The sequence below is a fragment of the Leopardus geoffroyi genome, chromosome B2 (genome assembly GCF_018350155.1).
Source record: "Leopardus geoffroyi isolate Oge1 chromosome B2, O.geoffroyi_Oge1_pat1.0, whole genome shotgun sequence".
In the NCBI taxonomy this organism is placed as follows: Eukaryota; Metazoa; Chordata; class Mammalia; order Carnivora; family Felidae; genus Leopardus; species Leopardus geoffroyi.
The window spans coordinates 119,685,658-119,707,904 of record NC_059332.1 but is presented as its reverse complement, the minus strand read 5'-3'; the positions used below and the strand labels follow the sequence as shown (position 1 = coordinate 119,707,904).

Below are 22,247 nucleotides of genomic sequence, written 5' to 3'. Positions count from 1 at the left end.
TTTCTGTTGCTTTGGGCCACATGGATATATTTTTGAGAAGTTTTTGTTGTCCTCATTTCTCTGAAAACAAAACTTTTGTGGGTTTCCTCCCCCCCCCACTTTGTTCTCTGTAGCTTCGGAAGGGAAGAAGAGGGAAGATTCAGGAACAGACTTAAACCATGTCCCATTTTCAATCCATTTTAGCAACATCTGAGTAGCAATGTCTTGGCAAATGGATCAGAAATTAGGAGTGAGGTAACAGTTCAGAAATCAGTGCCATACAAACTGGAGGTGAATTCATGACATGGCTAACAACACTCGGCTGCTTTTGCAGCAGAAGGAGAATTAATGGGCCATTTGGTGGATGACAGAAAGGCAGCTTGTCAAGAAGGTGGGTCAGGAAGGCTGGAGAGCTGGAGGAGTAGGGCTTGGCCACTGGCGAGTCCTTGCCTGGGTTTGCTGCTTACACAAATCACCTTCTCAAAGGACCATACCCGCCTCCGGGCTTTCCTTCCTTCTGATTCTAGGCTCCTTCAGAGTAGGTAAGCTGAGCAGATCCATGTGATAAAATGTTAGCACTGAATATCTTTGTTATGAAGAGTTTGTAATGTTCCAGCCATCTTAGAAATCCAGAGTCTTGTTTACATACAGTTTTCAAGCGGCTTGATTTTGTAATTTATTTTTAAGAACCATGCCTCCGGGGCACCTGAGTGGCTCAGTTGGTTGAGCTTTCGACTCTTGATTTCCGCTCAGGTCATGATCTCACAGTTGGTGAGTTAGAGAGCCCCACATGTGTAGGATTCTCTTCTCTCCCCCTCTCTCTCTCTCTTCCGTCCCCCGCTCATGCGCTCATTCTCTCTCTCTCAAAAAATAAACATAAAAAAAAACAACAACCAGGAACTGTGCCCTCAGATTTAACTCTTTATTAATCTACAGTAGCTTTAAAATACCCTACATTTCCATTTTGCTAACCTACATGCCTTTCTACATTTGAAATATCTGGGAAGAAAACCAATGAGAGATTTAAAATTAAATGTATTTGGAGTGTTCTGAATTTGAGATAGCTTGCAGGTGTGCTAGTTAGTTTCAGGAAGGAGAGCACAGCAAACCAGTGGGCTTGGCCTCTGGAGGCGCAGACTCCATAGCGGGCTTCTCAGCTCAAGACTCATCCTTATCTTCCTCTTACCCCTTTTTGTCTCCACAGTTTGCTTCAATTCTTTCACCGACAAAGAAGATAAGTTGCCTATCCAGGTCACAAGACAGAGCATGAGATAGGATATTGGAAAAAAGCCCATAATTATTTTAGTAGCTGTCTTTCAGATTCTCTGGGGGGGATTTCCCACTTGTGATACACTTTTTAGAAGTATAATACTGTACACGTTTCTTAGTTTTTCTTGATATATGAAATAGTCCCATTTCACTCCATTTTTGTTTCTTAAAGCCTTTTTGTGTTGATACTTTTTCCAACTAGCCGATAAGATTTTTTATGATATATTACCCTGTGCACCTTGTACTCTGTAATGAACCTAACCTAATGGTTCTAACTCGAATTATAGTAAATTTACCAGTGATAGCATCTTTCGTTCTTACAGAGGTCTGTGCCGTTCCAAAATGTTTTCATATGTATCATCTTCTGTAGTACTCGAAAGTACCCTTTGAAACAGGTAGAGGGATTGATTGATAGATGAGAAAAGAGTGGAGGAAAGAAAACTGTTTATTTCTTTCAATATTTAGTTGTTTTCTAGTTCAGTTTCAATTACATCATTTGTACATAACTGCTAGGTACTTATCACTGTCAGGCAACTCTTCCCTTGTAATTATAGGATATAACTATTCTGTGTCCATTGATACATCATCCCTGCAGTTCTCGTAACTATATCAGTAATGATGAAGTCTCAGTACCCTCCTAAGGCATGGTTCACATGAGTTAGCTAACATATGTTAATATTCTTATTGTTGGGGCACCTGCGTGGCTCGGGCGGCTGAGTGTCTGACTCTTGATTTTGGCTAAGGTCACACAGTTGTGAGATCAAGCCCTGCGTTGATCATGGAGTCAGTTGATCAGCATGGAGCCTGCTTGGGATTTTCTCTCCCCCCCGCCCCACACCCCCTTCCTACTTGTATTCTCTCTCTCTCTCTCTCTCTCTCAGAATAAATAAACATTAAAAAAAGAGAATTTTCTTATTGTTCACTTCTCACTTTCAGGAGAAAGACATAAACCCCTTCGTACCATTAGTTCTCCATGTATTGAGTTCATTCTTACAACATCCAGTACAAAGTGCTTACACGCATCGTTTTCTGTTGAAGTTCATGGCAATTGAGAAAGAGGTAATTTTCTCTCCGTTTGACTGTTGAGGCAATGATAGCTTGGAGAGATTAGGTAAACGGCTGAAGGTCAGCAGCTAGGAAGAAGTGAGGTCAGGTTTCCAAATCAGGCTGTCTGGCTCCGAGGCTGCTGGCTGGTCAGCATTATACTTCTGAGTGTGGTGTGGCTGACACTGAGTCAGTCTCAACATCACCTGCTCAAGGGTTTTCCTAGCCACGGTTTTCTTGTTTTTGTTTTTGTTTTTCTGTGATTGGCTGTTACAATTCTGAGTTGTTTTTTCGGGTTGAGCAATGGGAATATTTACTCTTAGAAGAGAAGATAGCCGTATCCTGTTTTTTGGAGATAGTTCTTTGAATGCACTATGTGCCTGTTAGGGCTGGCCTAGGTGCTCCCTCAGGCCGGCCACTCTCACTGGTCAGACAGCATCCTCCCGCACCCCAGTGACCTCTGACAGGTTGGGACATTACATAGCTCCTCATACCAACTGCTGCCTACGATGGCAAAGATTTTTATTCTTTGCAATGGAGCATTTTTCTTAAGCACTCCACTAGATGGCAGCAGACCCGTGTGGAATAGAATAGGTCTTCTGTACTGAAGTAAGAGCCAGAAAGGGGACTGCTTTGTTTTTGAGGAAATAATAATGTACCTTTTCTGGATGTGTAGGTAGTAGTATTCTCTTTATGTTATAGAAAAGTGGGATGTATTCTTTAAAGTCACCTCTCTAGAAGTGTAATGGTGCAGGTAATGCAAAAATAATGTCTTCATTGCATTCTTATAGAGGTGCATCTTGATTTAATCGTACCTCTGTGTATTAGGTGAATTTTTCTTTGAGACCCTGTTTATGGTTATGTAAAGAATTTGTTCCTTAATTTTCATGTTTCATGAAACTCTGGCGGGTACTCTGCAAAAATTTTCCTCCAGTATGCAACAAAGTAACTGTAATTCTTTCTAAATTAATGAGAAGAGAGCAGCCCTTGAAATAATCTGTCAAACCAGCACCTGTGATGTACTGATTACTTATTCTTTCTGAGAATTGCAGAAATTCAACTCCGCCTTTACCTGCCTGCTTGGTGAAAAATTTGCAACATTGTTAAATATTATGCCACATAGGCTTAGTAACATAGTGAGTACTTAGTACATTCAAGTAACACACTGACTCAGAGTTTGTGAATACAAAGTTTTAGCAATTTTTACTGATTTAGGACAGGGACTCCAACTTTTCTCTAAAGGGCCAAAGAGTAAATATTTTCAGTTTTGTGGCCACGTCTGGTCTCCTGCATATTCTTCTTTTTTGTTGTTGTTTGTTTTTGCTATTTTTTTTTAATTCTTTAAAAATGTAACAACTAGTCCGAGCTGGAAGGCAGTACAAAACAGGCCGTAATTTGCTGACACTGATGTAAAAGGGTAACACCAGTCATTGAAAATGAGGTCTCTGGAATCTTGCCAGTTCATAAGATCTGAAGAAAGGACAGGCATTTATTTCCTGATCAGTTGTAGCCAGGCTGACCGGCCTTTGTGATCCACCGAAGGGCCATGAAACTTACAGCTCAATTCTTTATTCCAAGTTAGCATACACTTATTTTTGTGTTTGCTTGCTTGTTTACTTTGGCATACATGCACCTAGATTATGCAGTAATCTTTTTAAAAAAGTCTTTTACTTCTAGGCCTTGTAGCACACTGAAAATATTCTTTTAAAAACCCCCAAATCTACATTTTTTAATCTTAGCTCTTCTAAATAACTGATTTCTTGGACAAGTCAGTTATTCTGTCTGATTCTCAGCATTTTTGTTTATAAAATAGGATTAAACTAATGCCACATAATACTTCTCCTAAGCTTGATTCAGTAATTTCAGATATGTTTCCATCGGCCTTTTGTCAGATCACATGATACCTTTGAGCCTTAAGTGTAGAGCTCTACAAATTAAAGGATCACCTTGAATCAGTGTTGACATACTAAACCCCTCCCACTGTGCCTGATACATAGTGAATACTCGGTAAATGTTGAATAAATGAATAGTTGAGCACCCTTCCTTTTCTTAACTCTCTTCTTACAGATGCTTTATGTTAGAAATACATATCCTTTCTTACATAAGATTTGTTCTTTCTAATGCCCTTTTGTGGTCAACTTTTAAAATATTCATTGAGTGTTGGGGTGCCTCTGTGGCTCAGTTGGTTAAGTGTCCATCTCTTGATTTTGGCTCAGGCCACCATCTCATGGTTTGTGAGTTCAAGCCCCACTTCAGGCTCTGCACTGACAGCATGGAGTCTGCTTGGGATTCTCTGTCTCCCTCTCTCTCTGCCCCTCCCCTGCTCATGATCTTTTTCTCTTTCAAAAATAAATAAGTAAACTTTTTAAAAAATGAATGAATAAATAAAGTATTCCTTGAGTGTCAACAATGTGGTGAGTGTTAGATATACAAAAACTAATAAGACTAGTTTACTTTCAAGTCAGGGAGACAGTAAGTAAGGTAATTATTTCAATTTATATGCAGGTATGGGATCGGAGGTTTCAGTCTCCAGAACTGAAGTGTCCCATTTCTTACACTTTGAAACTGTTACCAGTACCACCTCCATTTAGGCTTTTTTGATTACCCTCCCACAGCAGACCAATTTTGTAGCTCTTTATTTGAAGCATTTACTCTCCTGCTTCCCCTCAGGGTTTACGTGATGTGCTTTCTTTCCCTTTTTTGGACGAGAGAGTAGGAGGCCTTATTTTACTTATATCTTCATGAAAAAGCATTCGTGAAAAGCATCTAGCACTCAATTCAATGCATTCTGTTAGGCAGTAACATCATGGTAGCATTCCTAATTAACTTCATTTTATAAGATACTGTGTTATTAAAAGAATTGTTTCAGAGTGAGAGGAAGGTCATCAGCTAGAACACTTGACTTGTAAGGAATTTCAGTATCTATAAAATCTAAATAGCACTGACTAAATCTGGCTTTTGTTTACAAATACCTCGTTTAAGAGTCTGCCTTTCTTTTTATGACTGCTACGAGGTCTCTTATTATTAATGACCCATATTAGTCTTGGTGGAGGTAAGCAAAATGCAGAGACTCTGAGAACAGTTTTATTGCTTTAACAATCAGGGTTTTTTTCTTCCTAAGACTGGATCTGCGATGATATACTTCTCAGTGATCATGATATTATAACCAAGAAGATCTGGATATAATTAAGAATTCTAGGTATTAGGTGACCAAAAATAAATATGCATTATAGCTCATTTCTTTTGTTTGCTATGGTAAACATACTTTCTTTTCTGTTTTTGGAAATGTGTAAATTCTTTACTTTCAGATGAATTTTCAGCTTCTACTTGACATTTTATTTGCCTGCACACATGCATAAAGCTATAGGACCTCCCCTTTTGTGAGAAATAACCTTTAAAAAAAAAAAAGTTGGCGCATTTATAGACTTTGTGAGCTTAGCATGAATTTTAACTCTTGACTTCTAATTTTGAATGTTTGAAACCTACAGAAAAGTATAGGGCAGCGAACTATACCTTTTACCTGGGTTCATGAGTTGTTGACGTTTTTACACTTTTGTTTAGTATCTCTCTCTCCAAATTCAAATTTCAAAATCGAAACCCAAGATTCTTCAGTTGCCCCACATTTTTTTTTTTTATAGCATGTTTTTTATTCCGATTTAGATTCCACTCCAAAATCCAACATTGCCTTATGGGTGCTTTAGTTCTTTAATTTGGAAAGCCCATCTGCCTTGTCTTTTTTTTTTCCCTTTCGTGACAATGACATTTTTAAAAGCCTAGACCAGTTTTTTTGTAGATTATCTTGCAATCTAGATTGGTCCGATTTTTTTCTCCTCATGATTAGTTTCAGGTTAAACATTGCATGGATCATATTATGACCTTCTCATTGCATCCCATCAGGAAGCTTATCCTGCCGGGTTGTCTCATTGGTGCTGCTAAATTTGATCATTTTGTTTTAAGCAACAAATTTATCTAAGATGAAGTTAACTCTTTTATAACTAATGTCATCTGTGTGGGGATAATTTGAGATTCTGCGACTATTTTGTGATTTCAACATCCTTTATGATGCTTGCCTGCCTCTATTATTACATAGAAAATTCCAAATTAATTATTTCAATTCTATTTTTCCTCCCTTGTTTATTAACAATAATTCATTCATTTTATATTCTACTAACTTGTGTAACTGTTGCAATTATTTTCCTTACAGTTTTTATGCCTGTTAGAGCTAAGTGTGCCATTGTTCTAAATGTTCTGAGGGACAGGGAAGAAAATACTTCTGAATCATAAGTGCAGTTTTACATGTTAACGCCCCCACACAATTTCCTCTTGAAAATTAATGCATTATTCTAATTAGATTTAAATAAACCACTCATTTTTAATTTTTTCTCAACGTTTTCTATATTCATCTCTTTATTTTTCTTTTTCTAAGTGCCCAGTTGCCTGTATTAATTTCTGACGTAATTTCTATTGCCCTAACATTTGTAACAATTATACATTTATTTTCCATCACAATAGCTGTGGAAATACAGAGGACCCTGAATCAACTTGGAACGCCTCAAGATTCACCTGAACTTAGGCAACAACTGTAAGTATTTAATACAAAAAAGAAAGAAAGGAAAAAAAAAAAAAACACTGTTAGGTTGCTTTGATGGTATGTCATGTTGTGTTCACCAGAGAAATAATGGAAAATTAATAAAATTTTTCAGCTACCTTATTTGAACCAAGCTTTTGTGTTGGTTTTTCCTTGTTCAGGGTAAGCAGATGTTTTTCTTTGAAGAGCTAGCTTACTCCAGCAAAGCAGAACTTCCTTAGTTGCTTTTCTTACACTTCTTGAATAGGTTGTTCTGATGGATTTTGGAAAATGATACTCTAAGCTTCTCTATGTGATTTTCTTCCCATAGCTGACAGTTCCTTCAGTGACTAGATTTTTATTTGGTTTAGATCCAGTACTTACTCAATATGAACTGTTAGCCCTCTAAACACTTATACCTACATCTTTGAATTTCAGAAAGCATTAGCCTCTGTTTAAAAAAAATAAAAAGTTCTGATGAAGTTATGCAATACATGTTTCAGTAAATTAATATGCTGCTAGAAGAACAGCAATGATATTTTGTGGTGTTACAGATTTTACAGTATTTTTACACAGCTTCTCACCTGAATCTTACAAAATTAGAGTGAAATACATAGATCAAAATAATTATTTTTGTTTCGCTTCGAAGTAAGGAAAATATGTCTCGGGGGGTTTGATGATTTGCCTAACATTATTCTGAACCTGAATCTTAAATCTTAATTCAGTGTTGTTACAGCCCAATTGCAAGTGATAAATGTGCAGTAAATGAGATCCCAAACAACATTAGCTATAGAAGGAAAAAATTGCAGGGACACCTGGGTGGCTCATGGGAGTTCGGGCCCCATGTCGGACTCGGCACTGGTGGTGTGGAGCCTGCTTGGGATTCTCGCTGTCACCACTCTCTCTCTGCCCTCCCCCTCTTGTGCTTCTTCTCTCTCTCAAAATAAATAAACTTAAAAAAAAAAAAAGAAAAAAGAAAAGAAAAATTGCAAAGAGCAAGAAATTCAAAGATAGATGGTAGGAAATCATGTTTTTTATGAAGTACAATTTGAAAAATTTATAGTTAGGTCTAATTTATACTGATGTTTTCTGCAGTGGAGAGATGTTGGGGTGGTAAAAATGCCCCAAGTTTAAATAATAACCCATCATTTGTTAAACTAAAATGGAATAGGAACACATAATTCTTAATAGTTACAATATTTGCTAAGGTTGGTAGTGGAGACTGTGATTAAGTAGATATCAGTAAGGTCTTCTTTCCGGAAATGTAGCTGTATTTCATTTCCTAAAGATTTTGAAAGTTTTGTTAAAGGCAGTGGACTTGGTAAATAGATAACAGTAGTTTGTAATTCTTCCTTATCAATCAAATACAGTTATCTGTGCTTTAAGATACTCTTATATAGTATCTCTCATTATTTTACGGGATCCTAAGTATGACTCATATAGGTGTTTAAAATGAGAGATAATATAAATGAGAAGTACTAATGTTGTAATTTGTAAAGCATCACATTAGTATGAGCTTATTTTGTTTTTAGTCAAGTTCTTTAGTTAAAAAATCTGACTTTTTTACTTGATAAGCTAGCTAGCAAGATAGATACAGATACTGATATAACTTATTTCTTACGGTGCTTTCTCTTTACAGGGAAATGCTATTATTTTTTCCACAGCAAACTTAAAAAATAGTAAATGTATATTATTATTTATTACCTCCTCCCCTCTTTTTTTAAAAGTATGTAGAAGGATACAAATGTCCAGATAGAGAAAGAGGAGAGGATACATGTACCTCCAGCCCTGAGAACTGGACAGAGTCTCAGGCGACAGACCTTCGTCATTTATTCAGCTAACCTCCCAGTTGCAGGATGCAGACAAAAGGCTCCCCCCCACCCCCCAAATTATCTGCAACATCACACATCCCACAGTCTGCCTTTGGCTCCAGTCATCTTCCTTTCTAAATGACTACTGATTTCTGAAAGCTTGGTTGCCATGTGTGAGTAAAGAACTTTCCATGTAATATTTGCTCAATATCTATCAAAAAATAGAACCTGGACATTTTTGTTTTCATAGAGAAGATTTAGAGCCAGCCTATAAAAAAAAAGGGGGGGGGGATTTTTATCAAAGTATTCATCAGGATTGATTCAACTGGCAGCATTGTAACTTAAATCTCTTCGCTCTTTGGCAATAATGTGTGTTTTCTCACTGTAGGCAACAGAAGCAGCAGTATACTAACCAACTTGCCAAAGAGACAGATAAGTACATTAAAGAGTTTGGATCCCTGCCCACCACCCCCAGCGAACAGGTATCAAGCCTTAAGACACATTGTTGATGTATTGAATGTGAAAGAAATCACATGCATTGTAGGGTCTTTGAACTGTTATGCTAGAAAGGAAATCAAGGGGGAAAAATTGTATTTGAGATTAGTTCACAGAACACAAAACTATATTTAATTGCCCAGGTAGTATCCTGTGGTTCAATAAAGCAAGAATTATTTCCATGAAGTTGCCCTGACCCATAATTAAGCAAGTGCTCAGACAATGCTTCCTGAGTAATTGTTTCCTGGCTTTCCAGGGCTGACTCCTTGCGACGTGCACACTCATTCAAGATGTGAGGTTTCGTAGGGGCACATATTTGTTTCCTTGCTTATTACTTAGTGGAAGTGACTACTTAGGTAAGAGTACAAGGTTTTATTTTCCTAAAAAGAAAACAAAAGGAGCTACTTCAAAATAATCTCAAAATCATGGCCCAGTCTTTAGGATGGAAATATGAGGTGAGAAATCCAGCATTTTGGACCTTTTGTCTCAAGGTGGTAAATATACATAGTATTTGGACACACTGTCGAAATGTAATTAAGAGTTAATCAGTGAGGCCCCATAATTGGGGAGTGAGTGAAAATTTCAGAATAAAATAAAGAGCCAAGTAGTGGTGAAACAACTTCTGCGAATTCTCTAGAACTTCACAGCTTGATTCTAGTACGTTTCTCCCCTTCCGTCTAGCGTCAGAGGAAAATACAGAAGGATCGCTTAGTGGCTCAATTCACGACATCACTGACAAACTTTCAAAAGGTCCAGAGGGAAGCTGCTGAGAAAGAGAAAGAGTTTGTTGCTCGAGTAAGAGCCAGTTCCAGAGTATCTGTAAGTATTTAATGGGGCCTTATGAAGTGAACATGTCGTTCCCTTGAAAGACTACACTGGCATTTTTTTAAGTCAGAACAATCTGTGACTATTCTGGACATTAATATTTGAATATTTATTTTCAGGTTTTTCAATCTTAAGAAGGATGGTAGTTCTGTAATGTTGTGGTTTTTTTGTCCATGATATAGAACCAAAATTACAGATGACTGTATAAGAATGTGGGAACATTTTGTCAGAAAAGATGAGAGGTCAGATCCTGAGTGATAGTCCCACATTGATTTGTACTAGAAGTTGTCACTTTCTGTCTGGACTAATGCAGGGAACACTTTACTCCTGGCTTATATGAAAATGATGAAAATGAACAGAGTGAATTATTGTGTGAATATTGAAAATAAATATAAGAGAAAATAAATATAAGGATAAGTTAAAGTGGAATTTTTAGTTAATCTAATTTTATATTCCCTTAGAAACTATTGCAAGATGTTTCCTTGTTCCTTAATGTAGAGGTTCCAGGACTATATTATATTTTAATCAAATAATATTTATTATTTGGCCGTTTGGAATATTTAATAAATTCCTTTCTTGTCAGCTTAGGATACAATTTTAATATTACTTGAAGCACTTGACCTAAAAAATTAGAACAAGAACATTTCTCTTTTCTCTACCCACGTGTGCACATGCGTACATAAATCAGTTTAGATTATTATAAGAGAAAATGTGAGTGTTGTGTGTTTTTCTTTGCCCTTTCTCAATCTATCCTATTACTAAATTATTCAGGGTGGTTTTCCTGAGGACACCTCAAAGGAAAGGAATCTTGTATCCTGGGAAAGGTAAGAAATACAAAACATACTGATCAAAAGATAATTTTCCAAATTCACTCTATATATTATGGTCTCTAGAACAAAATGAAAGCTTTCAGTTTCTTATATCTTAAATATCCTCAGTTATTTATAAATAGCAATAAATTAGAACTTTTTTTCAAAATAGTTATTTATAAAATATATAAATATATAAAATATGCTGGGGTGCCTGGTGGCTCAGTCGGTTAAGTGTCCGACTCTTGATTTCAACTCAGGTCATGATCTCATGGTTCGTGAGTTCGAGCCCCACCTCAGGCTCTGCACGGACAGTGCAAGAGCCTGCTTCAGATTCTCTCTCTCCTCTTCTCTCTCTGCCCCTCCCCTGCTCACTTGCTCTGTCTCTCTCAAAATAAATAAAATAAATATTAAATATATATATATAATGTATATAATATTTTAATATAGCAGTAATGATTTGTAAATAATGATATATCCAAATAAATGTTATTGACTTATTATTTGATGTAGATTATTTCCTCATGTGAGGTTGAAGTCAACCAAGAAGAAATACCCAGTTGCTAAATATAGCTTCCAGTAATTAAATATTAACTCTAAAAAGTAATGTAAATGAAATGAAACATGAGAAAATGTGATTAATACTTCTGTTATAGTCTTAAAATTTAAATAAGAAATTTAAGCAGTTCTCTGACTTTGAAGGAAAGATACTCTATTTCGTATTTCTGAAATAGGAAAAGAATTCCTACTATTTTAATACCAGTCTTTTTTTTTTTTTTTTGCTTTTTTTTCCATATTCTGCCTGTTAGCCAAGCTCAACCTCAGGTGCAGGTGCAGGATGAAGAAATTACAGAAGATGACCTCCGCCTTATTCATGAGAGAGAATCTTCTATTAGGCAACTTGAGGTAAGCTTTGTGTGGCCATTGGGTGGCAGCTGTGTTCTCAGTGTGTTTGTGACAATTCTGGGGGAGGGGCTGGGAAAGAAAACTAAATGTATCAGTGTGGGGGTATTTCTTACCAATGAGAATAATTCCCTTTTAAAAAATAAATCTCTTTAGAATTTGTGCTAAAATGAGAGACCCGACCTCCCTCGTCTCCAGATTTGTTTTTTATCCTGTCAGGTCACCCCCGCAGGTCCTTCACACGGAGGAAATCTCAGTTCAGAGATGTGTGTTCAGGGAGCCTGGATGGCTTCCGTAGCACGTGGTACACCTCAGACCCGCCTGAGTGAGACTGGACAGGGGCTTGACACGTATCTTATTTCTCTGAAACATGTTCTTGACCTCAAAGAGCTCTAAAGGGATTAGTAAGCCTCAGTTCTTGTGGAACCCACCTGTTCTCTAGAAGGTGGGCTGATAATAGCTAACAGTAGCTACAGTTTATTAAGGGTTTGCAAGCCCCATGTGATCAATTTTTTGCATGATCTCATTTAGTTCCCCTAAAAACTGTGAAGTAGTTAACTATGTTGTCATCATCACCATTTTATAGGTGGGGAAATAAGGCACAGGATGAATATGTAAATTGCCCCCCCCCCATAAAATATTTAAACTTTATTCTTTAATAGGGCAAAATAAAAGTTACTGGATATTAAAGAAAAGTAAATTTATAACTTCTTCATCACTGTTCCATTGCATAATCAAATTTATTAATGTGAGACTTTAAATTTATACCTAATGTTTTGTACTTTTACAGTGTCAAATTGATGTGTAAGTTTTTACTAGAAATATAGCCTAACAATAATTTGTTTTACTCTTGTGAGGAACTACTGCTAGTGATAACAAAACTATCAGATTACATGAACATAAACTCAGTAACCCAGGGCCCTTCTCTCATAGATTCCTGGTTTCTATGCTGCCTCGTTTGGTATTTTTAACGTCACAAACTTACTTTTATTTATTTATTTATTTATTTATTTTTCAACGTTTCTATTTATTTTGGGACAGAGAGAGACAGAGCATGAATGGGGGAGGGGCAGAGAGAGAGGGAGACACAGAATCGGAAACAGGCTCCAGGCTCTGAGCCATCAGCCCAGAGCCCGACGCGGGGCTCGAACTCACGGACCGCAATATCGTGACCTGGCTGAAGTCGGACGCTTAACCGACTGCGCCACCCAGGCGCCCCACAAACTTACTTTTAAAGAACTGGTTACAGTTGTTCAAGGTCATGTTACTTAGGATTAATTATAGTAAAGTAGTTTCCTGATATTTCCAAAATTTATGGTTTAAGTCTACATGCATTCTCACTTAATTTTTGCCTTTTGTGGGTTGGGGGCTGAATTTCTGATTGTGTTAATATGTGCTTTTTTTCTCTCAGGCTGATATTATGGATATTAATGAAATATTTAAAGATTTGGGAATGATGATTCACGAGCAAGGAGATGTAATAGGTAAGCCCTGCTGAAGTAGGAACAGTCTATAGCAATTTACCTGTGATAACTTCTTTTTTGTTTTGTTTTTATTTTTGAGAGAGAGAGAAAGTGTGTGAGCGGGGGAGGGCCCGAGAGAGAGGGAGACAAAGAATCCAAAGCAGGCTCCAGGTTCTGTGCTGTCAGCACAGAGCCCAATGCAGGGCTCGAACTCACAAACCACAAGATCATGACCTGAGCTGAAGTCGGATGCTTAACTGACAGAGCCACCCAAGTGTCCCCCCACCTTTTTAAAAAATATTTTGTTTATTTTTGAAAGAAAGAGACAGAGCATGAGCTGGGGGGCGAGAGGGAAAGGGAGGCACGGAATCTGAAGCAGGCTCCAGGCTCTGAGCTGTCAGCACAGAGTCCGACCAGGCTCAAACTCAGTGAGCCCCAAAATCATGAGCTGAGCCAAAGTCAGATGCTTAACAGACTGAGCCACCCAGGTGCCTCTACCTGTGGTTACTTCTCAACCGAGAGTAACCCCTCTCTCTTTCAGACCCCCTAGTATTAAAAGCACAGCCTCTGCAACAGACAAAGCATTACCCTTGGCATTATCTAAAACAGATCTTCTTTTTGACTCCTACTGATCAAATCAACCAGCTTCATTTATTTGAGTCTCTAAATCTAATCAGAACCTTCTGCTGCAGAGACCATGGAAGGCACCACATAGCCTCATTGCCACTTATTTGCAGGACCCCTGGTTTCCATCTCAACCCCTGTTAATTCTCATCCCACCAAGCACTTTCTGTGAAACTTGTGCTATTTATAATTGTGCATGCTATCTTATCTTTTAGATTAGAAGGAATAGGTAGCTATTTGCCTAATCATTTATTCTAATATCTTTTTGGTAGATTAATTTAGTTGTATTAGATGGTAAGCATTCTTTTATAGATTCTTTTAAAAAATAATCAGTGACTAAGACTCCCTATAAGTTTTAAATGTGATAGCTTTTCAGTTAAGGTATAACTATCCGGACTGATCAAAATCCTGATCATTTTTATCATTTGGAAATATGAAGATACCAGTGTATGTATCTAAAGATACATTCAGTATATTTTCTGAATTTGGTTCAGTTTAAATACTTGGACCTATACTTTGCTACAAATAAGTATTTTGTGTCCATTCTTACCCTTCTCTGTAGTTGCAGTAGATCACAGGATAAAGTTTCAAAAACCAGTTCTTTTATTCATCCAGTCAATATTTATTGAGTGCCTAGTATATGCAAGCACAAATCTAGGCATTGGGGATTTAGCTGAAATTAGACAAATGGTAAAAGACCCTGCTTTCATGAATCTTATAATCTAATTGGAGGAGAGAGAGAATTTTTATAAAAGGAAAGAAAAGTAAGTAAATGCTGATTAGTGCTATCGGGGAAAATAGCAAAAGTAGGAGGATGGGGCTGCTTGCAGTAGAGAATGTTAACGGCTTTTCTAGGGTAGTCAGGTAAGACCTAACCGGTAAGTGACATTTTAGTGAAGACTTCATGAAAATAAGGGAGTAAGTGAAAGAAAATCTTCTAGGCAGAGCAAAGGACAGGTGCAAAGACCTTCAGGTAGAAGCATGTCTGATGCTTTTGGTGAATGAAATGAGTAAGAGGGAGTGGGAGATGATGTCAGGAATCATAAAGTTCAGCATCATATAAGATCCTGAGCCATTATGAGGACTTTTATTATTACTAATGGATGGAAAGCCACAGGAGGATTTGAGCAGAGTGTTATCATCTGACTTAGTTTTTTGTTGTTTTTTTTTTTTTTATTGTATTGTATTGTATTTTGAGAAAGAGTGAGTGCACATGGAGGAGAGGGGCAGAAGGAGAGAGAAGGGGAAGCAGAATCTTAAGCAGATCAGTACTCAGTGTGGAGCCCGATGTGGGGCTCGATCCCACAATCCTAGGATCATGACCTGAGCTGAAATCAAGAATTGGATGCTCAACCAACCAAGCCACCCAGGCACCTGCCCTGACTTAGGTTTTAAAACACTCACACTGGCTACTAGTTTGAGAGCAGACTATCAAAGGGCAAGACTAAAAGCAAAGAGACCACTTAAAAGGTGATCGCTGCAATCTGGGTGGGCAGTGTGTTGCCTTGGATCAAGACGGAAGCAGCATGGGAATGCAAGCTGGTGCGGCCAGTCTGGAAAACAGTATGGAGGTTCCTCAAAAACTAAAAATAGAACTACCCTACGACCCAGCAATTGCACTACTAGGCATTTATCCAAGGGATTCAGGTGTGCTGTTTCGAAGGGACATGTGCACCCCCATGTTTGTAGCAGCACCATCAACAATAGCCAAAGTATGGAAAGAGCCCAAATGTCCATCGATGGATGGATGGATAAAGAAGATGTGGTTTATATATACATTGGAGTATTACTCAGCAATCAAAAAGAATGAAATCTTGCCATTTGCAACTACGTGGATGGAACTGGAGGGTATTATGCTAAGTGAAATTAGTCAGAGAAAGACAAAAATCAAATGACTTCACTCATATGAGGACTTTAGGAGACCAAACAGATGAACACAAGGGAAGGGAAACAAAAACAATATAAAAACAGGAAGGGGGACGAAACAGAAGAGACTCATAAATATGCAGAACAAACTGAGGGTTACTGGAGGGGTTGTGGGAGGGGGATGGGCTAAATGGGTAAGGGGCACTAAGGAATCTACTGCTGAAATTATTGTTGCACTATATGCTAACTGATTTGGATGTAAATTAAAAAAAAAAAAAAAAGCCATTCACCATGATTAAGTGGGATTTATTCCCGGTTTGCAAGGGTGGTTCAATATTCGCAAATCAAGCAACTTGATACAAATTGAGCATGATACACGCACTGAGCATGGAGTCTGAAGGTTCTCCACCCCCCCTCCCCCTCCCTCCCTCCCTCTCGCCCTCCCTCTTTCTCTCTCCTTCCGTCCCTCTCCCCTGCTAATGTTCTCCTCATAAATAAAATAAAATAAAATAAAAAGATGGAAGTAGCAAAGTGGTGAGAGGTAGTGGAATTCTGGATAGTTTTAAAATGTAAAACCAAAAGGATTTACTGACTGGCTGGATGTGGATAGGAGACAGAATTAATTCAAGGACAACTCTTTCTTTAAGGTTTTAGCCAAGCCCAGGAAAACAATGATGTTGCCATTTTCTAAGATGTAGGAATCTGTAACTCCAGCTAGTATAGAGGGCTAGGAATCAACAATTTTTGGATATGCTGAAATGAGGTGGGTTTGCTTGGCAGTCAGGAATTTGAGGTGAAATAAATTAATGTCAGTTTGGTTTTTTGCACCCATGGTCAGCTGCAAGGGTTCAGGTTGGGGTTTTGTCACATAAATCTGACTAAAGTAGGTGGCAAGGGAGCCAAGGGTGAATGTAAGAAAGTGTGGGCAAGTGGTGGCCCTGGGGATCTCAGCTGGGTAAGGAGGAAAGTGAGGACAGGAAGTGTGTTGAGGGACAGTGACATAGTGCTAGGGTCAGTGAAGTCATGGTTTTCAAAAGAGCGTGCTGTAAAGGTCACGTGATGCTCAGAGACTGAGGTGTGGAACTGAGTTGATAGAGAAACTGCAGTTATTGGTCGTGATAAGGTTTGGGATACAATCATGGAGGTCGGTGCCCGGAAAAGGAGAATAGGCAAAGTCATTGAAAAAGTGTGGTCAGGGCACTGAGAAGGCCGAGTATTAGCAGGTCAACAATTGGCTGGTGAAATCTCCAGTTGTGTAATAGGAGAAGCGTCAAAGTGAATCTAGAGCTAAAATATTCCAAGAATGAAGGAAAGACCATGAGATCTGTAGATGTTTGCTACAAGGGGGTTGGACGCATTTGCAAGCATGAGCTCTACTTTTGAGAGTTGGTAGGGAGGAGGGAGAGGCAGTGATCTCGTGCTGCAGGGTGACCCCATTTCCACCTGTAGGCCAGAGCAGCTAGGGAAGGAGAACTTACGAAGGCTCGTGGGTTCCCCAGGGGGGCTGGGTTTCAGCACAGAAGTAGCTTGATGATGACCACAGAGCAAGTGCTGGTTTTCGATACTCTGTTTACCCTCAGGAACAGTTGTTAGATGTTTAGTACCGCATTGGCCATTGGAGCCCGCAGACTAAATAGTACACTTCGGGGGTAACCAGGTAGACCTGGGGCTGTGTTGTAGTGAAGAAGATCCAGTTTCTTTTCAAATATTTGTGTGTCATTTGGATCATTTGAGAAATAGTGCAGGGAAGAGTTACAGCCAATTCAACAAAAATTTTGACTTCACCCACATACTACTAATGTTAACATTGGAATAGTGAACATGGTTGATCTTACGTTGAATGAAATCTTGTGACGTGTGCAGCCCTCTGACTGGGGCATCAGCACCCGTCTAGCAGTTTTGCATGTCCGTATGTCTGTTTTCTTTTAAAGATAGCATAGAAGCCAACGTGGAAAACGCGGAGGTGCACGTTCAGCAAGCAAACCAGCAGCTGTCAAGAGCAGCAGAATATCAGGTAATATTTACCGCAGTAAATTACCTCATAACTTTGAGTTTCAGCTCTGTGTGTGTGAGAGAGAGAGAGATCGAGAGATCAGTCGGGTGTAAAGTAGCTGGAGATGTTCAAGTTTAAAATCCCATGGAAGACAGGTCAGATACCTGGTCAGTATAAAAAATAGCCTGTCTGTTCCCAGGGTTGAACCAGAATTGTGGCCCACAGGGATAGGAAATTCAGTGTTTAGAGTCCTGAGGGGAGCAGGAGATACCTCTAGTAGGCATTTCTCACAGCTGGTGATCTCTGATGCCAGCCCTCACCCTTTGTTTCTCTCACTCTTTCCTTTCAGCTTTTTTTTTTTTTTTTTTTTTTTGGTCCATGACTTTCTGCACCAAAGAGGCAAAGATCTTTGTTCTAGAGAGTTCTCTTAATTCCTATGGCAATATATTCACTTGGAGTGCCCCTGATCACTAGGTATTCTGTTTACATTCAGCAGACCCTTCAGGAATGAATTGATCTCTTATGTGAATCAGGTTAATACAGGGAGTCCCCTCTATATGTGACAAACAGAAAGTATGTGAAAGTACTCCACCAACATTAGGACCATGAGCTATTCATATAGCTTATGATATGAAGACAATAAGGATAAGGCCCTTTTAAAACTCCCCTTTTTGTCGTTGTTTATAATTATTTTCTCAGACCTTATTGCCTTCTTATAAAATATCTAAGATATTGTCACCATCTTAGGTATTTTCAGTTGCTTTTCACTTTTGTTACTAACCCCAGAAGTTTCCTTTCGTTGCAGTGCCGTTTTTCACTAGACAAACCACTGCATCCTTGGTGATACATTGAGAACAATGAAGCTCTATAGAAATTGCTGAGTTACAGCCCGTTGTATTCAGTGATGCAGTAACTGTCACTCACCTTTACCTTCTGTGGGCCAGTGATTCAGGTGTGTGGCTCAGCAGAATTAATGTCACAGACTGGAGGTATCATTCATAAATAGTTGAACACACCCACATAGCACAGATGCTAGGTTACGACTGCTCAAAACATAGCGGTTAGCAGGATGTATCCGTAACTAGGCTTACCTGCCATGTTGTTTTGCTTTTGGATTTTGGAGGGGTGTAGATATGTCTCCCAAGTTTTACTTCCCCCTTGCTCGGGGAAGGGCCAGCCTACCTCCACCCTGGGGAAAAGGAGCACATCTTCCCAGTCTTCTCACCTCCGTATCTGGAGCTGCCCCATACTTAACCCCACGGGCCCTGGAGGGAGAAGGAAAGAGCCATGCAGCACAAGCACTGGGGAGAAAAGCAGCTTCCCTCCAGTTCTCCTTGGAGGCCTTGGTATTAAAGTCATGTCTCTGCAAAATACGGCACTTCTCAATAGTGTGGGTGAACCCTGAGTGGAAGGGCAGCTGCTAGAGGCTCTTATCGCTGCAGTACCCTACCCCCCACCCCACGCTAGCGAGGGTGCCCTGGGCGCAGATGTCCTGTAGTGGGGAGCCTGTGATTGTTCTTAAAGGTGTATTATACTTGTGTCTGTGGTACTCACATGGAGTCTGGGGAAAATACGCAGGCAGGATGCTACTGAAACTTCAGAGAAATCGTGCTTCATTTATGAGGAATATTCAGTTGAAAAAGTTGCTGACTATGTGGTATACGGAAAGTCATTATAGTTTTCAGGAGAATTTCACAGAAACCTATCTTTCTGGAAATTTTATGGTACTCCTAGTCGACACAAAGAAAATTTACAGATTTTTTTACTTTGTAAGAAAAAGGATTCCTGCATGTTGCTGTGAGATATGCAAGCCATTAAAGAAATCTGGAAATCTACAACTGGGCCAGAAATGAAGAACGGAACAAAACTTTTAACCTTTGTATTTTAAATGACTGTATTATAACTTTTTAGCTGTTTGGTTTTTATTTGTATGTTGAGATTTTTCATGCAGTTTCTGTTGATATTGAAGAATGGGAATTTTGGAAACTAATGCTTCAGGAAAAATTGCCAAGCATTCATGTTTGTTGATATTTTCAGAGAACTCATTTTGAAGAGCAGCTCTTTGATAAAAATTTTAAAATGTGTAAGCTTTTAAGCTGTTCTTAGTTTTTACACATAGGTAACCTCAGTCTTTTGATTAAGTCAGTAACCTATTTGTCTGCGTCTCTTTTTTAAGCCCAGAGAAATGACCGATAAAGGTTGAATGATTAGCCCCTGAATTAAACCACTAATTTAAGAAGACTATTTTTTGAAAGAATAGTGCCATTTGTATTTGAAGAGATTTTGGAGAAGCAAAAAAGTATAGCCAAAAATCTGAGGGCAGTTAATTACTATTGGTTTTACTCTAGAAATGAACCATATGATTTTTCAGTTGCTATAGAGATGCTCCCCTACACATACAAACATGTTTTTTTGTTTTTGCATTTGTAGCGCAAATCCAGAAAAACCCTGTGCATCATCATTTTTATCATTGTCATCGGACTTGTAATTCTCGGTCTCATCATATGGAGAGTGAAAGGCTGAATTATAAAGGAGCACACTGTTGCACTACATTCTCTAAATTATGTACGAAGATCCCTGTAATCATTTTTTTTATTATTATTATTATTCTAAAGCTACTGCATAAAGGATGGCTCCCATACTTTGTTATTTTTATTTGGCAGGGGGAAGTTTCTTTTAGATTCAATCTGATGTTTTCTAATACTGAAAGTTTTTCTTGGTATCACTGCTGGCATAACTTCTGTGCTTTTCAATCTAGTAACTGAGGTTTTGTCCACGATGTATATGCCTTTCATTTATAATTTATTTGCCCTGTTGACTTAGCTTTTGGAATCAGTAAATTTAAAGGTGTGTGTGTGTGTGTGTGTGTGTGTTCGTGTTCTGTGTGCATCTGTCTCTGTCACAGAGTGACATGCACCCAGATTTGTGTGACTTCAATTAAAAATCTCAAATTTAATTTTGATATGGGCCAGCAGAGGAAATATTCTCAGTAACGTAGGGAAAATTAACCCACCTGTTTGTGGTGGTTTGTTTTCTTTCGTTTTCTGGTTCATAACAGCACAAATTATCTATTTAACTTTTATTGTTGGTTTTCTCTTAAGACCTTCGTTTACTCTAAATGAAATCAGTGAGTAATTTCTTAGAATATCTCATCCTCCTGATGTGTATATATTAAACATTTGCTGTAGATTGCCTAGTAAAATACTAAGGATAATTGTTTTTGCATAGGACCTGTTTAAGTCTGATGTTTGCTGGGGTATGTGTAGTCACTATAAATGTTAAATGTAATTTGGAGGAAGAGTATGAAAAATCAGTTCATACTATGTTAGAAACCTGGAGATACAACTTGTTATTCTGCTGTGTACTTCCACAGCTATTAGGATGGAAAATTAATTACCTTCCCTGAAATCCTTCAGAATTATGGCTACATGTGTATCCTTGGGTCAGAATTATTTTTGGGGAGCAACTTTCCCAGAATTATTGTTTTTGAGCACTAACACTTAAAATTTAATGTTTACCTTGCATACCATTTTGTACCATCCTCCATTAGAAAACAATTTGGATGTTTGCCAATTAACCACTTGCCTTTTTAAATCAATGTTGTTTTGATGCACTAATCTGAATACTGTAAAGAAGTTTGTCTTAGTTTATAGTTTGTATTTTATAACAATGTTCTTATATAGCAGTTTGATAGTGAAGTCAGTGTTTTACATGGCAAGCTATGAGACTCCAAATGGGAACAAATAAAATGTTAAGTAAAGCGTGTCTTTGCAACCAGAATAAAGATGATTTTAAAAATGTCTGGATAGTTCTACTGTGTGAGGACTCTGCTTTGGTGGGACCAGCACTTGACATACAGCAGCCCTTCTGTCTTTCTGGAGTACCAGTTTACTCAAAGTGTTTTATTTTGGCAACCTTTAAAAGTTTTGCTACTAGTAGGAGCTGCCTTGCATGTCAGCAAAACTCCCATTGTTTTCCTACAGGAGACTGTAGAAAACGTTCTTGTGAGTGAGTGATTAGAAGCTTTGAGACTCTGTTTCCCAAATCAGCTTGCTTTAGTGAACAAGATGGGCTATGCAGGGGAATTTGTACAAATACTACCTGATCTGAGGTCAGTGCAAGCCCACCAGACCTGCTTGAGCATGAAAGAAGTGTGCTGTTTCAGGTGAGAAGCCAGTATCTTACAGCTACATAAAACTCCCAATGGCTCCCACAAGTCAGCTCAATTTTTTGCCATGGTTGTACTTGATAAAATGTTTATTCTCATATAAGCACATTCACTTACTCTGTTCACTTCATGGTGAGTTCCCAGTGATAGCAAAAGTACTTAATACTTTTTGAATGGTTTTAGCACCTTCATTTAAAGTAATATTTTATAAATTATTTTAACTGGGACACAGATCAGTGATTAAAAACAGGAACTTTGGTGGCTTGCATTCTTTTGAGACATACTCACTTTGAGGGAAAATTTTACCCCGGAATGCTTGTAACACGAAGAATAGTCTCGATTTGAAAATATAAAACGAAAAACATAGTACAATAATAGCAAAGGTTTTCAGGTTCTTGAAGTTTCCTTTAGGTTAGTTTTAGAATCGCTTT

General features: G+C 38.3%; 1 protein-coding gene across 3 annotated transcripts in view; it reads left to right on the top strand.

Annotated features, from left to right (window-relative positions):
* The window catches only part of STX7 (syntaxin 7), a 42,121-nt gene extending 20,673 nt beyond the window's left edge, over positions 1-21,448 (top strand). Inside the window, exons 3-10 of one of the 3 annotated variants that reach the window (XM_045499642.1) lie at positions 6,805-6,874; positions 9,059-9,152; positions 9,847-9,984; positions 10,762-10,814; positions 11,609-11,705; positions 13,114-13,186; positions 17,587-17,669; positions 20,079-21,448. In XM_045499642.1, coding sequence (XP_045355598.1) covers positions 6,805-6,874; positions 9,059-9,152; positions 9,847-9,984; positions 10,762-10,814; positions 11,609-11,705; positions 13,114-13,186; positions 17,587-17,669; positions 20,079-20,171 — 701 coding nt within the window. In that variant the 3' untranslated portion in view covers positions 20,172-21,448. Of the gene's footprint in view, positions 1-6,804; positions 6,875-9,058; positions 9,153-9,846; positions 9,985-10,761; positions 10,815-11,608; positions 11,706-13,113; positions 13,187-17,586; positions 17,670-18,453 lie in introns of all 3 variants that reach the window. The other 2 variants (XM_045499644.1, XM_045499643.1) reach the window with 2 other exon arrangements.
* The last annotated feature ends 799 nt before the right edge of the window (positions 21,449-22,247 follow it).